At 46.1% G+C, this 16402-nt stretch overlaps 1 protein-coding gene across 1 annotated transcript; it reads left to right on the forward strand.

The window, feature by feature from the left end:
• The first annotated feature begins 307 nt into the window (after positions 1–307).
• Positions 308–5683, forward strand: LOC101396183 (regulated endocrine-specific protein 18). The gene is made up of 6 exons (XM_004427594.3): positions 308–489; positions 2196–2300; positions 3333–3465; positions 3695–3734; positions 3856–3945; positions 5534–5683. The coding sequence occupies exons 1-6, from the start codon at positions 384–386 to the stop codon at positions 5582–5584; spliced, it is 525 nt and encodes a 174-aa protein (XP_004427651.1). The 5' UTR covers positions 308–383; the 3' UTR covers positions 5585–5683.
• Positions 5684–16402: the final 10719 nt, after the last annotated feature.

Here is a 16402-nt window from a genome sequence, read left to right on the forward strand (position 1 = left end):
TTCCGTCGCTGTTCATATCTAATCCTCACGACAAACCTATGAGGTAGGTTCAATTCGCACCCACATCTTACATGCAATCCGTTTCTCCAACCTCGGGGCTGGGAGTAGAGGCGGTAGTTCTTGGGACCTGGTTTAGGTGAAAAAGGAGCAGGCGCCTGGGGGATCGGGTGGGGTGGCTGTGGGGACGGAAAGGGGAAGGAGGAGTTGGGTAGGCGTCCGCAGGGGCAGGGCCCGCCCGCGATTGGCCGAGCTGCCTAGGGAGGGCTCTGCAGATCCAGCCTCGCTAGCGGACTAGGGGGAAGCAACAGCCCGGCTTAGCCCCCGCTACGGTCTCTACCTTCTCTGCGTCGTAGGCGGGTAGCGAGCGCGCCGAGCACGGGAGGATGCAGCGCCCGCTGTGGCCTGGGGGCTCCGGGGGGCTCCGGCTGCTGCTCTGCTTCCTGCTGCTGAACAGCCGCCCAGGGGGCTGCAGCGACATTAGTGGCCACGGTCAGGAGGAAACCTGGGGGGTGCGGGCAGGGCCAGAGAGCGATCCCGAGAGAAGTGGGTCAGGGGGCCTCAGGGTTAGCAACTTAGGAGGAAAAGAACGTGCTTGGGGGCGTGAAAAGGGATAAACGTAGAGGGCGTCTCGTAGAAAGAGGCGCAGGCTTGGGGTGGGGCTCCGCATATGGAATCTGGACCCAAGAGAAGGCGACTCAGGGGAGATTTGGGATTCGGGGGGAGGACGGGAAAACAAGTCGGCAGAGGGAAGTAAACAGGCCTGTGCGGCCACAGGAGAAGCAAGACGCGCCGAGGGGCCAGGGAAGAGATGCCCAGGGCTGAGGGATCGGCAGGGGATCAAGATCTCCGCACAGTAGGAGCAGGGACCGCGGGTATCCGGATCCCGGCTCCGGAGAGAGGCTGGGCCGAGAGACGAGACAGGACTTCATAAGCCCTCAGAGCCTGGTGTCTGCGATCCGATTTCCGATAAGAACGGGGAGGCGAGGCTGGGGTAAAAGAGGATGGAGGGGAAAGGGTCCATCCTTCTTCCTCCCGCTCCACTCTGCGCCATCGGGGAGACCAGCGCTGACTCAGGCCTGAGCAGCCAGAGCCCAACTGCGCAGACTCGAGGATTCCAGCGCCAGGCGCGTGGGAAACAGGGCGCAAACTCCTAGACTGACGCCAACCCTCCCCGCCCGATTCTTGGGTTCAGAGGCCAATGCAGAGGACTTGCCAAGAACTTGGAGGAGAACTGGTGGTGGATGACAGGAGGGGTCGGGGGGAAGGGCAGTAAGGCCTTGTGGGGATGCGTCTCCCTCTACCACCCAAAGCCGCCTCCATGCCAGGCTTCGGCCACCTCTCAGCACCACGGACAGCGCCAGGCACCCTGTGGGTCTGGCCGAGGTTGTCCAGGTCACCACTCTTTCTATTAGTCCAGGAGCGCCGCCTCAGCGAGAGATCTCCCCTTCCAGAAGCTCTTTGCCTTCTCAGTAGGATGCTGGAGGTTCTGCTCCTTCCTAAAGCCAGGAAATTGATGTTAGGATCCATTTGATTGAGGAGGAGAATTCCCTTTTCTGAAGGCCCATCCATAATGACTCATGGTAATTCCACTACAGAAAAACAGGGACTCTCCTCCAACCCTACCCCATCTGCCTGGAATAAGGAAGGTGTGGATAGCACTAGGGTTATCCTCCCCAGCCCCTCTCCTTCCTCTGCATACAGTTGGGCCAACTGCGGCTTTCAGGACAAGGATCCAGACACTCAAACCTTATACATACCAATACTTCTTCCTCTAAGGACTCCAGGCCTCCTCTCTAATCCCCTCCAGGCTTCAAAGCCTTCCCTGAGATACAGTTCACCTTCTTCCCATGCCCCACTTGTTCACCTGATTATCCATTCCATACGTGTAACTTTCTGAGTCTCTGGTTACCTGAACCTTCACAGGCTGCTCTTTACCTGTAAGCTTGGTTCTTACCTGGAAGTTGGTACCAAAGGTCAATGAGGTGCAGGGGCTGAAGAACAGGGCAGGTGGTGATGGGGGAAGGAAAAATGGAAAGAAGGAGGTCTTGAAAGGAGGAGTGGACCTGGTGAGGGGGACAGAGCCCAGGGAGCCCAAGGAGCCCAGGGGTGAGAGTGGAAGGAAGCTGCTTTTCTTCAACTGGGATTTGGAAGGCTGCTGGCCAAGCTCCTTGCTGATGCCACTATTTCACCCTTAGACAGTCAGGGCCAAGTGGGAGTGGGGCAACTCTGGCCCCTCCAAGGATTTGCCACCCCAGTCTTCCAGCACTTGCAAGTTATACTCCAGCAGATTGTGCCCCAAGGTAAGTAAGAGCTGGAGAAAAGAGGCTGGGGCCTGGTCAGATATGGGGTGGGGGACTGTTTGATCTGAGGACAGGCTTTCTTCTTCAAATGTCTTTACTTGAAACTTTCCTATGTTCACCTCATAGAGAAAAGGGGAGACAAGAGTGGGAGTGGAATCTGGGTGGGTGGGCTCTTTGCCCTTGAACACCCTGGAAGAGCCCAGCATAGGCTTCTAGAAGAAGCCCCTGGAAAAGGCCAGCATCCAACTCCTTGGGACTAACCCCAACCCTTGGTGCTATCTGAATTTTTTCAGAGCCAGGAATCCTTAAGTTCTCAGCCAGAAAAACACACAGACACACCCCTCAGCCTCTGAGTAGGAAGCAGAGCAAACCGTATGACAAATAGAGGGGAAGAACGAAAGGGAGTGGGGAGTCCCTTGGAGACAGATGGCTGACCCTTCCTTAGAGCAGAGTTTCATGAATGAGGAGAGAATTAGATAGGAAATCTGCCTTGAGCTCATACTACTACTACTACTGATGTCTAATATGGGTATAAGGCCTTATAGCAGTGGTTCTCAAAGTGCATCCCCGGGCCAGCAGCGTTAGCACCACCAAGTAACCTGTTAGAAGTGCTAATTCTTGAGCTTCACCCCAGACCTACTGAATCAGAAACTCTAGGGATGGGGAAGAGCAATCTGTGTCTTAATAAGCCTTGCAGGAGATTCTGACGCACACTAAAGTTTGGGAATCACCGCCTTAGAGTTTTCTAAGCACTCTTTACAACCCTAATCTCATTTAATCCTCATAATAGCATCAAATGAATCAGCAAAGAGAATATAATCTTAATACTAACTGAATATTTATTACATTCCATGCATGCCATGCATGTAGTTTATTGTGCTAAGCAACTTTCATACGCCATCTCATTTAATTCTCTCCAGAAATTGTGATCCTTTGTCTACCTGAGGGAGAGGGGGAGTGGTCTCTACTCTGGTCCCTGGGATGGGCCAGAGTGTCCCAGGTATCAATTCTTTGCATCCTTTCACCCTGCAGGTTTGTTCTGGAAGGATGACATGACCCAGGCTGTGATGACCCAGAAGATGGAGCACATCAGCAGACTCAACCCCCAAGATCCATGTCTGAGGGATGGACAGGAAGCCTTTCCCACCAAAACCACTGGGGTGAGGTGTGTGAGGCCTGTGGTCAGTCCATGCTGTCTGGCGGACAGATAGAGCAGGGAGGGAATGGGTATTATCACTGCAGGTAAGAGCTGCCAGGAGCTCTGTGAGAACGATTGTGTGGGCCTGTCTGGGGTCCACAGGAAACAACTCCATGAGCCATTAGTGACGCTGCAAAGGGAGAGGAGCTGGGTGCTAGCAAGCATAGGTCCCATTTGTCATCCCTGTCTCTTCTAGGGGCAAGCAAGAGGACAAACTTCGGCTCCTATTCCCCAAGGTGAGACTCATATGTCTTCTCAAGAATTTTAAATCCCTGACTTTGGGTCCCCTCTCTTTCCCTCTGGGGCCCTGTGATCCTTGTCTGCCTCCTTCTTGACTCCTGGCTTCCCTCCTCACAGAGCCCAATGGCCAAGGTGAACAGGGATCAGTGCTTTACTTCCAAAGTTGTTTCCAAGGCCCTGAAACGAGAGGTGGCTAACCCTGTCAAGGTGAGGGGCTCTTCTTTACTAGGGCGGTTGGAATCCCCAAGGACCTGTTTAAATGAGGGAGGCTGGTATGAAGAAGGGGATGGGTATTGGGGTGTGAACAGAGAAGCTGAAGAAAAGTTCTTTCCTTTCTCAAAGGGTACCCCCACATTCCTGTCTCTTTCAGACTACCTGTGGGTCTCCATATGAGAGGCTGGGGGCACGATGCTGGTGCCCGGAGCCTCTGAGGACAAAATGGTCTATAGGATCATACATAGGCATTGATTTTAAAATAGACATTGAAAACTGCAGAGTTTTCAAAATTAAATAAAAGATCCTCCTTTTCTCTATACTCTCCCTTGTATACAGCAAGTGACAGCAAAACTCCTTTGGATACATGGGAGACGTGGCCCAGAGGCCTTCACATTCAGCACTCCCCTCACACACACACACATACACACACTCTACTTTGTGGCCCGAGCAAGTCACCTGGGAAAGGCTCTGACTTATCTCCCTGGGATGCTTGAACGTTTCAGAATCCAGATTGAAAACACCCATCTAGCACTCACATCTATCTTTATAGATGAGACACTGGGGCCCAGGCTGGTCAAGGGCCTTACTCAAGGCTGCATAACAGGTTCATGGCAGAGCCAAGACTGGCCCAAAGTCTCCTGATTCCCAGCCCTTCCCCCTCCTCTCAGGGCTGCAGTAGGGATTGGGCCATTCAAAGATCAGACTCCTCCACACTGACAAAAGTCTTTCCGGACTAAGACCTAACTTACAAGAAGGTGGCAGCTGGAGGAAGATATAAAGGAAGGGCATCCCAGGCAGAGAGCTCTACAAGGACAAATGCCCCAAGGCAAGGACATCGTGGCCTGTTAGAGGAACAGCGGGAAAGTTCCTCTTTGCGGTAGAAGATCAGGTTGGAGAAGTGGGCCCAGGACTGACCAGACAGGGGCTCATAGATCATGGCAAAAGGTTTGGATTTTATTCTTAGTGGCAAGTTAACTGGGAAATTTTAAGGAAGAGGATGTCATAATGTGACATACGATTTTAAAAGGCCACTCTAGTGATGTTGGGGAATGGATTGTGAGAAAAGCAAGAGTGAAAATCGAGAGGCCTGTAAGGAGCCGATCGTCTCGGTCTAGGGGGCACTGGGGTGGTGGCAGTGGAGCTAGCACCCCTAGCTGGCCGTGCACTCCATCCAGAGGCAGCCTGCACCTCAGGGGGCTTCCAGCCCCTCCTCTTCTCCTAGGAAACTGGTTCCCGTTCCGTAAGGTGGCAGCTGGGCTTCCTAAGCCTGGATTGGTTGCTGGGTCAATGCACTCAGAGCTAAGTGACAGGCCCACCTGTGAGGGACTGGTTGCCACGGTGCTTCCACGAATGCAAACAAGGTGCTGCCACTCTCCTCCAGCTCTGAGCCCACAGAGAAGTCACGGAGCGATGGTGAACTCTCTGCGGGAGCCAAGGGGAAAGGCACTCATTGGTGGGCTGAGTCACTGTGAACTTACTCAAAATGGGCTGTTACTGAAGCATTTTGGGAAGGAGAGTAGGTAAGGGAGGGGCCACCTCCCCACATGCTGATTCAAATCCTTTTTTCTTCTTGTTTTAGGGCTTCTTTGAGCCCCTCCCCACTGTGGGCCACAACCTTGTTGCTGACTGAGACCTCGTGTGAAGCCTCTCTGCCCCAGTGCCCTCCCCATTGCCCTCCAGAGGGGCAGTTCTAGAATGATCCAAATCTAGATCATTAAAGTGACTTTCCTGCAAACTCTCTCTGTGGCTTGTCTTGAAGCAGGGTGGGTGGGGTTTGGACCTGGCCAGAGCCTCTGAAGTGAGGGGGGTGGGACCAGAACAGGGGGTGAGGGCGAGGAGAGCACAGCTCCTCAGTGCTGATGGAAGGCTGGTTTCAGTCTTGTTTTCCTCCCAGTGACCATTCCTGAAGTGGGCGAAGTGAGGGTGGGACCCCAGCTGGAATGGCAGCCTTCCCTGCCCACACCCAGCCACGTTGTGTGGTCCAGTTGCCTAGCCTTCCATGTCAGGCAGGCCTGACCCTGCTGTTTTATGAGGGTCCCACCTCCAGCCTTATAGCCCCTGCCAGGTCTCTCCCACTCATCGTGCTCCCGAGAATCAACAGCGAAGTGCTGTGATCCAAGTGTACACACATTAAATATCTTGATGGCTCTTGCCAGTTTGCTCCTGGTGGCTTAAAATCTTAAAAGAGAGTGGGTAATCTGATCACCCATGCTTAGCCCAACTGAACACCAGAACATCCTATTTGCAGAGCTTTATACTTCACAAACTACTCTCATACTCATTGGATGCTCCCGGGTGTAAGCAGATGGGCAGGTACTAAGATTTTGTTTCTCTAAGGAATTGGGACTCAGCCACCCATTGAAGCAACCCAGAGAAATTAAATTCTAGTTCTTGATCTCACAGATTCTCAGTCAGCTGCTGTTCTTGCCCTCTCCTCTCTATTTGTTGAGTTCAAAGACATAGCTAAACCCAACACTAGACCAGCCATATTCATCTGCACCTAGTTCTCATTAAATCCATTAACCCCGCCACTCACCCACATTTCCCCATCATTCATTCTCCCGTTTTTTCTCTCTCATTTGCAAACATTTAGGAAACCCTGTGCTTCACTGTGCCTGGGTTCTATGAGTTTGTTTGGTTCTTGCCCTCAAACCCTTGAAGAGCAGTCAGGAAAGTTACCATAGAGACCATAGCTTCATTCAACAGGTATCCACAGGGAGTGGATGCAGTGGATGCTCTGCACCACATCTCCTGGCCCACACTTCCTTCCACCTTCAGCTGCAGGTGGACAGTTGGCACCCACTAACAGCTTTCCACCTCAAGCCCCAGGACTCTCTGCTTCTGGCCATGTGAATTTTCTGGAATACCAGGGGCACTCACCTACCTGTACTCCAGATGGCTCTGAAGTGCCTGACACTTAACACCCCCAGAGGCAACTCTCACCAGGTAAGGACTGAGTTTAGTGCAAAAATATCCCAGATTCCTCCAGCCCTTTGTGGACCATTCTGAGGAATGTTCAGTATGATCCTCAGATGGTCCTTAGTAAGATTCAGCTCAGTTGCCCACAGGGGTAACCTGTTCAACACCATGCTTAATATTATTAACTTTTCTTTCTTCTTTGGCTTACTTTCCCAATCATTTGTGATTTCTGGGATCACCTTCCACACAAACCACTTGCACCCAAGTTCTTGTCTCAGTCTGCTTTTGGGTCAACCCAAATTAAGCTTGCTATGTGCTGGATGCTCTTCTAGGCCCTGGGGATATAGCTGTGAATAAGAAAAGTGTTCATTGCCTTGGAGTTGGGTTATAAATCATTTCCTAACCCTCTGTTTATAGGGAAAAGTCCAAGCAATTTATCTGGTCCACAGAGCACTCAAAGTTCTCTCCACCCTCTCCAGTCCTACAGTGCTTTCCCCATTCTGCCATCCTATTTGCTTCAGAAATTTAGCCCTACTTGTATTTCCCAGAGTGTGCCCAGCTGGTTCATGTTCCTGGGCTCTTGTGTATGCAGGTCCCTCTGCCCACAAGTGTCCCATCCCCAAGATACCTTTTGGTCTATTCTGTGATTTTCCTAACATCTGTTTCACCCCCAGAGTAAAGTTGCAGAGGTTGGAAAGATAAAACTTAAGGGAAGTTTAATAATCTGATAATTCTGAAATACAGTGAATGGGGAGAAAAAGATGGGCATTTTTTAAAAAGGAAGGTAAATTTAATTCTCATTGCAGAGGAGCAGTTACATGATTTGGACCTTATTATTTGATAGAGAATGGGGAGCTACTGAAGGTTTGTTGAGCAAGGAAGTGACACAATGAAAGCTGTGCTTAAGAAGAACAATCTCACCTTTCTCTCTAAGGATGGGTTAGGGAGTGGAGAGGGGTGGAAACATTTTAGAAAGACTTGAAATGGTATGGGTGTGCCACACAAGGACTTGAACTTGAGGGAAAGAGGACATGTAGGAGAGATATTTTGAAGGATGCATTTGTAGGCCTTGGCAACTCTTATGGGTTGAATCCTGTCCTCTAAAAATTCGTATGTTGTAGTCCCAATCTCCGATACCTCAGAATGTGACCTTATTTGGCAACAGGCGTGTTGCAGATGTAATTAGTTAAGATGGGGTCATTAGGGTGGCCCTAATCCAGTAGACCAGTATCCTTATAAAAAGGAGAAGTTTGGAGACAGGCATGCATAGAGGGAAAACAATGTGAAGGGAGACAGGGAGAAGATGGCCATCTATAAACCAGAGAGAGAGGCCTGGAACAGATCCTTCCCTCACAGCCCTCAGAAGGAACCAACCCTGCTGACACTTTGATTTTGAACTTCTAGCCTCCAGAACTGTGAATGATAAATTTCTGTTGGTTAAGCTCCCCAGTTTGTGGTACTTTGTTACAGCAGCCCTGGGGAACTAACACAGACGACTGGGTTTTGTTGGGGGAGGATCCGTACCTGAATTTAGAGATGTTCTGGCTGAGTGAACAGCGATGCCACTCAGAGCAGGGACGTCTGGAGGACTGACTGGAGGAGGAAAATGGGTGTACTATTACGGGTTAAAGCCAGAAGCTCATTCAAGGACATCACAACAGCAGTTTGCACCTCCATCACTACTTTTTCCCTGGATGCCTGATTCTTTTCATCAACATATAAGTATGCTGCGATATCACCTATATTAAATTTTTTTCTCCATTTCTGCTTCTGGTAACGGTGCCCTAGGTAATTCATACTATCCTACCTGCTGAAGACAACTTGACTTGGTCTGATTGCTCCCAAAATTAAAGCCTGAAATAAAGACTTTCGTGGAGGTCGTTTAGTTTGGGACAAGCTTGAAAGATGAAGAGTGGGAGAATGGCAAGAGCAAAACAGAGGGCTTGGAAAGCTAACTGAAGGGCTCCTTAATGAGTTATGGGCAACTGAGGTCAGTTCTTCTGGGGAGTCTCAGGCATCACATATAATGCACCTCAGAATTGTCCTCTGAGATAAAGAAAAGGAAAGTATTTATCCTATGGGCCCACCCCCCACTGGGTCAAGGGTTGCACTATGGGATGCTAATTTCCTCATACTTCCAGGTTTTCCATGCATGAGAATGTCTGAGCAGATTCCCATGGGTATCTAATGGTAGCAGAGAACACCCAGGCCAAAAAGAAAAGTTAAGCAGTGCAGGTGAGTCAGACGGTGTCAGATTACACCTGCGTGTAGCTGGTGGCTGCAGTGATGGCAGGAGTTCAAAGGTAACCTAAGATGAGGCAAGATGGGGCAATAGGTGGTGCCTGGTATACCTTAAAAAGCTGGATGAAACATTACCGAAAACCTTCTAAAAAGCATCAAGGAGCCAGCAAGAGAGTGAGAAGTAACTGACTTAAGTCAAGATCCAGGAGAGCAACAGAATCCAGAGACGGTAAACTCAATGTTCAGGGTTGCTCTGGACTGGGGAGATTTTTCATTTTAAGAAGCAAATGAAAGGCTGATTTAGACAGCCTGCAGAGCTAGAGGAGTAGATGTCGGTGTCCAGGGCCTATGACACGAAGAACTCTAGAAAACTGCTCTCTCTTTTGGTCTGGGACCAAGAAGCAAACTCTAGGAATAAGGATAAAATGGAAATAAATCAACTCTTCCTCAGATTGCAGCACGTCCTTGAAATTGGATTAAGGTTATATCAGATTGCTAGTGCTTTTAGGCCCCTGCAGAAGCAAATGGAAATTCTCTAAGACCTTAAATTATTTCTAAAAATAATTTTTCAAATACTCAACGCTCTGCACAATAGATAACAGAAACAGACCCACAGTGATTCCGATGATCGCAATGCAAAACAACTGTGCTTACTATGTTCAAGCATGTAAAGCCAAACTGTAATTTTGGACAGGGAACTAGAAACCACAGAAAGTAATACAGAAGATTTTTAAAAGAACGAATCATATCAAAATACACGAGGCAAAAAACTGATAGAACTGAAAGGAGTAATAGAAAAATGTGCTTTTATAATTGGAGACTTCAACACTCCTCTGTCAGTAATTGATAGATCAAGCAGCTAGATCAGTAAGGCTGTAGATGAACTGAACAGAACAATCATTCAACCTGACCTAATTGACGTTTAGAATACACCATTACACATTCTTCTCAAGCTCACATACAATTTTCATCAAGATAGACCACCACAAAACACACCTTAACAGATTTAAAAGAATAGAAATTATACAGAGTACATTCTCAGAGTGCAATGAAATTAAACTAGAAATCAATAACAGAAAGATAGCTGGAAAATCCCCAAGTATCTGGAAAACAACATCTTTCTAAATAATTCATGGGCCAAAGAAGAAATCTCAAGGGAAATTTTAAAATATCTTGAACTAAACAAAAATGAAAATATAATTTATCACAATTTGTGGCATGCAGCAAAAGCAGTGCTTAGAAGGAGATTTATAGCAATGAAAGCATATATTAGAAAATAAGAATGATATAAAATCAACAAATTAAGTTCACACTTTAGGAAACTAGAGAAAGAAGAGCAATTTAAGCTTAAAGTAAGCAGAAGAAAATAAATAAAAATTAGAGCAGAAATCAATGAAATCAATAAAATCAAAAATGGGAAAATAATAGAGAAAAATCAATGAAACTCAACACTGGTCCTTTGAAAAGAGAAAAAAATCAAATACAAATTCTAAAACTTAAAAATACAAGAACCAAAGTTTTAAATTAATTGAATGGGTTTAATGGCTGATTAGAAATAGCTGAAACAGAATTGGTGTACCAGGAAATAGGTCAGAAGAAACCTAGCCCCTCCCTCCAAAAAGTACAAAGAGGCAAAGGATGGAAAATGCAGAAAAAAAAGAGTAAGAAACCAAGAAGATACAGTGAGGAGGTCTACCATCCATTTAGTTGAAATCCCAGAAAGAGAAGAGAGAGACTAGGGCATAAGCAATATTTAAAGAGATCACGGCTGAAAAATTTCCGAAACTGTTGAAAGATATTAATCCAGAGATTCAAGATTACCGACAAATCCCAAGAAGAATATTAAAAAACAAAAAACTAGGGGCTGGCCAGTGGCATAATGGTTAACTTCATGCACTCTGCTATGGCAGCCCGGGGTTCACAGGTTTGGATGCCAGGCATGGACCTATGCACCACTTATCAAGCCATGCTGTGGTGGCGTCCCATATACAAAACAGAGGAAGATGGGCACAGATGTTAGCTCAGGGCCAATCTCCCTCACCAAAAAAAATACAAATAAAAAACATGAAAAACTAAAACTAAAACAAACAAAAAACCATAGTGAAACTGCAGGAATATGAAGTCAAAGAAAAAATTCTTAAAAGCAGCTGTGAATGTAGTGAGGGAGAAAATTATTTTCAAAGGAGCAACATTTAGTCTGATAATTAACTCCACAACAGCCAACAACAGAAGCCAGAAGACAGAGAAATGATATCCTAAATGTGTTGAAAGAAAATAACCGTCAATCTAGAAATCAATAACTAGCAAAATTATCCTTCAAAATGGAGTTCTACTTCTGCCTAGGATGTAGGAAGCTCAAAAAAGCAACATTCTCATTCTAACAACAACAAAACAGCTGGTTTGACTACAGAATCATAACTTTTCTTGAGCATATCAGAGAGCTGAGGTCACAGAGAGCTGATTCCTTTCACGGCAAATTTAGATAGAAACATTTGGGTTCCTTATACCAAATTTGAGCTGGAAATTTGAGCCCTGAGCTCATCGTTTTTTTTCCCACAAGTCTCCAGTGCAAGTAGAAACAACCAACAAACTCTATTACACTCCTTGTTTCCCTAAAATTCTCTATGGCAATAAACTCTTGGTCATGCAGTCTTGCCTTCTATAGGCACTTGATTATAGGTATCCACAGGTAATAATTTGAGGAATTATTTTACCACTGCATGTCATGGACTGCCAATCCCCTTCACCACCGGAAACAGGCATTAATGGAGCTGGCCCCCTTGGTCACACCTGGCTCAGGACTCGGAGAAGTAAAGGAGGGTCCAGGAGAAGGTAAAGTAGTTATAGGACCAGCTTCTGCCTCACCTCAATGTAGTAAGCCAGCAGATAAGCGACAATGTGTGTGAGCTACAAAAGTGCCTGCCCTGACCTTCCAATGGTAAAATTCAAAAATGGCTGTTGCTTCACTTCTGTCTGTCAAATCTCATGCAGAAATCTTTCTTGTGGCCTACTCTAACCGGAAACATCCAGGGAAAGTAATCCTAAGAAAAATAGTTCAGGGCCGGCCCCGTGGCTTAGTGGTTAAGTGCACGCGTTCTGCTGCTGGTGGCCCGGGTTTGGATCCCGGGCGCGCACTGATGCACCGCTTCTCTGGCCATGCTGAGGCCGCGTCCCACATACAGCAACTAGAAGGCTGTGCAACTATGACATACAACTATCTACTGGGGCTTTGGGGGGAAAAAAATAAATAAATAAAAATTAAAAAAAAAAAAAGAAACATAGTTCAGCCTAGCTGAGTTACATTTCAAAGCCACTAAACCTACTGAAGCTAGATGTACCCATATGACCCAGTGTTTTCAATTCCAGGGTACATACCTCTCAGAAATGAGACAAATTATTTCACCTTGGACATCTACCACAATAAAAAAAAGACCATATTCTTTGTGCAAGAATGGGATTCTTTGGTATTTGAGGCAACATACAAACAACACATTTCAATGTGCTACTCAGAATGTAGCACATTCAATGTACACCTCAGGACCAGCTACCATTTACCGGTAACCCATCAGGCTTCTAGTACGGCCTGAAGCAAGAAAAGTTTCTGCAGCACTTCCTGGTTGCAATGCAAGCAACCCTTTCACTTGATAATTATGACCCAGTGGTCTCAGCAGCACTGGAAGTGTCTGTGGCAGACGGAGATGTCATATGAATCCTTTGACAAGCCTCTGTTAGATCGTTATAGTGTAGACCCCTAGGATTTTAGAGTAACACTGTGCCCTCTGATGCCATCAGCTGTTCTCCATTTGAAAAGCAGCTCCTCGTTTTCTACCAGGCACTGGCATACCGAACACTTGGCCATGGGAAAACAAGTAATTACGAACTGGGTATTATCTGATCCGCCAAATCATAAAACTGGAGGTTCATCATGGCATTCCATTGTTAAATGGAAATGGTATATATGAGGTTGGACCTAAGAAGATCTGGATGGAACAAGTAAGTTGCATGAGCAAGTAGCTCAGACTCTTACCAGTTCATTCCCTCTCACGACCTTATTATGGCCTCATGGGGAATTCTCTATGACCAGCTAACAGACGGGGGAAAAAAGCACAGAGCTAATTTACAGATGTCTGCACAAAATGCAGGCAACAGCCAGAGTGGAAGGCTGCTATATTACAGCCCAACTCAGAAGTGTCTGTGAATTACATTGGTGAAGAGAAATCATCTCTGTGGGAAGTTTTGTTGGTAGATCTAGTTGTCCACCTGGAATTCAAGAAGAGGAGAACCGAGATACAGATCTATATTAATATAGTGTTTATGGTTAACACTTTGGTTGGCTGACCTGGGATTTGAATAGAATAAGACATAAAGATCTATGATAAGGAAGTCTGGGATGGATCACTTGGAATAGACACAGAGTGTGAAGATAGTTGTGATTTCCTGCATAAATGACCATCAGAAGGCACAGACTATGGGGAAGCTTGTCAATAATCAGGTTATGAAATGACCCATAACGTGGATGTCAATCATCCTCTTTCCCCAGCCACCCTGGTGCTTTCTTAATGGGCCCATGTACCAATGGATATGGTGGCCTGGAGTGAGGCTATGCATGGGCTTAACAACATGGATTTCCCTCCCCAAGAATGACATGGTTACAGCCAGCCCTGCATACCAATTTGCCAACAGCAAAGGAGCCTCCAATATGGTGCACTTCGTGACAGACTTTTATTCTGAATTCCTTTCACCATGAAAAGGGGCAGTGATTTATATTCTGGATATGGATTTGCCTTTCCTGTCTATAACACTTCTGGCAGCATTCACTTACCATTAGTGAACTTACAGAATGCTTTATCCACCCCTAAGTGTTCTGGAACCAAGGAGTAAAGGTGAGAATGGCCCCTCTCACTATTATACTTCAAAAACTTCAAAATCTCTGAAGGAATGGTTGCTTCCCATCTCCTGAATGATGAGTTTTCAGATCCCAGTGCTCAAGGGAGGAAGGCTTTCACTGCAGTCACAGTTATGTTAAACTGGAAGTTGAGACTACCACCTGATCACTTTGGACTCCTCCTGCCACTGAACCGATAGACAGATACGGGTGTCGCTATATTAGCCACAGTGATTGATTCCAATTACCAGGGGGAAGTTGAGTTGCTGCTATAAAATGAGGGCAAAGAAATGCTATAACTGAACCAAAGGGATGAACTTGGGTTCTTTGTATTCTCTTTTGCAATAGTACCTATTCAATAGAAAACTACAGAAACCAAATAAAGCTGGGAACATCAAAGACTCTGATCTGGCAGAAATAAAGATTTGGCTGAACCCACTGGTTCAAAAATCTCATGCAGTCAAGATGCTGACCAAGGTAAGAAGACCATGAAATGAGTGGGAGAATAAGGAAGTTGCAATTATCAACTTAGGTCTCAGGACCAGCTACAGAAGCAGGGATTGTAGCAGCTGTGTTTAAAGTAACTTGGCATGGAAGTTTCTTTTTTTCTCCCATTTCTTTTCCCTGCACTTTATAACAGGAGCACTGGCTTTGGACAATGTTTTAGGTTTCATATGAGAGCATGTCTGAATTAAGGGATGTGTGCGTCGCTTGTCATAAGGGTACAAGGTTTTCATCCAAACGAATGACAAGAGTGGAAGCTAGGATTAAGCTAGATAGTCCCCATTTTCCCATCCATATTTACGCTCCATCATTCTTCACCCTGCTCTATGTTCCCAGGTTGATGTCATTGGACCGCATCAACCGGAGGTCCTTGCTCACTGACTCCTGGTTGAATTTGGCCAACAGTAGCTATTGGCAAGAGATCAAAGGGCAAAAAAGGAGAGAGGTCAAGGTGTGTATTCCTCTGGCGCCCTCCCTGACCATCTGTGAGTTGACAAAAGTCTATATTCTTTTACCTGTCCATACCTTTATAAATAGTTCCTTCATTAAACTCTTCTTATTTACTCTGATTGAGTGTGCCCTCTGGTTCTAGCCAAGTTCAAGACATCAGATTGTACACAGCTGAAGGGAAAATTACTAACTGGAATATAGTTCAAAATAAAATATCCAGAATGAAGTATAAAGAGACAAAAAATGGAAAATACAAAAGATAAGGTAGAACCATAGAAGATACCACAAGAAACTCTAACATATATCTACTTGAAGTGCCACAAATAAAGGAGCAATAAAATGGGACAGAATCAATGTTTAAAGAAATAATACCTGAGGATGCCTCAAAACTGATGAAAGACATCAAGCCACATATTCAAGAAGCTCTTTGAATCTCAAAGAGAATAAATTAAAAGAAATCCCTCCCTAGTCACAACCTAGTAAAACTGTTGACATAGACAGGTGACCTACAAAAGAGTAACAATTATGCTGACAGACGATTTCTCCCACAACAACAACAAAAAAGTGGGAGAAGGGGATCAAGTGAGCAGATACCTCAAGTTTGCCCCTAGGATCCATTCTCCATCTCTCTTCACCTTGTTTTCTGTCCCAAGAGGCTGACCTGTATGGACTACTTCAATGAGCTCCCTCTTCCTCTGGATTCTGGTTAGGTTAGGACAATGGGAATACCTAGAAGGAGATCAGAGGGAGGGAATGAGGAGAGTGAGGAGAGGGTATTTATTTCATCAGCTTCCTCCCTGTGAGGTTGTTACTGCCTGTCTGCTTCCCCCAACACACATGTGCAACAGGAATCATGTACAAGAGTATACATAGTCACACTATTCACAATAACCCAAGATTGGGGATAATCCAAAATCTGTGTTTCTTTGCTTTTTTTCACAGTTTTATAACCTAAGCATGCATCCTTAGGTTCTAAAGACAAAATAAACTACCAAAAGTTTTAAACATATTCATTGTTTTATTAGTAGAGTAAGGTTATTATTTGTAAATTATTGTATGCATATTGTAGGATTAAACACATAAGTGATTGGGGGCCGGCCTGGCAGCGTAGTTGTTAAGTTCACGTGCTCCGCTCCTGGCGGCCCAGGGTTCACGCTTCTGGCGGCCCGGGATTCTCGGGTTCAGATCCCAGGCATGAACCTACATGCCTCTCATCAAGCCACGCTGTGGTAGGGCTGCCACATAAAGTGGAGGAAGATGGGCACGGATGTTAGCCCAGGGCCACTCTACCTCAGCAAAAAAAGAGAAGGATTGGCAACAGGTGTTAGCTCAGGGCTATTATTCCTCACAAAAACAAAACAAAACATATAAGTGATCATATTAATGTCATTAGAAACCAAATTTTTGCGTGAAAGAATAAAGAGATACAAGCATAAAATCAAGAGTTCA

This window comes from Ceratotherium simum, chromosome 37 (genome assembly GCF_057802395.1).
Source record: "Ceratotherium simum simum isolate JZ-2026a chromosome 37, ASM5780239v1, whole genome shotgun sequence".
Lineage (NCBI taxonomy): Eukaryota > Metazoa > Chordata > Mammalia > Perissodactyla > Rhinocerotidae > Ceratotherium > Ceratotherium simum.

Coding starts and splice junctions, on each gene's coding strand:
- LOC101396183 (XM_004427594.3), top strand. CDS start 384: ATGCAGCGCCCGCTGTGGCCTGGGGGCTCCGGGGGGCTCCGGCTGCTG. Junction 3,466..3,694: donor ACCAAAACCACTGGGGTGAG/GTGTGTGAGGCC, acceptor TGTCTCTTCTAG/GGGCAAGCAAGAGGACAAAC. Junction 3,735..3,855: donor TTCGGCTCCTATTCCCCAAG/GTGAGACTCATA, acceptor CCCTCCTCACAG/AGCCCAATGGCCAAGGTGAA.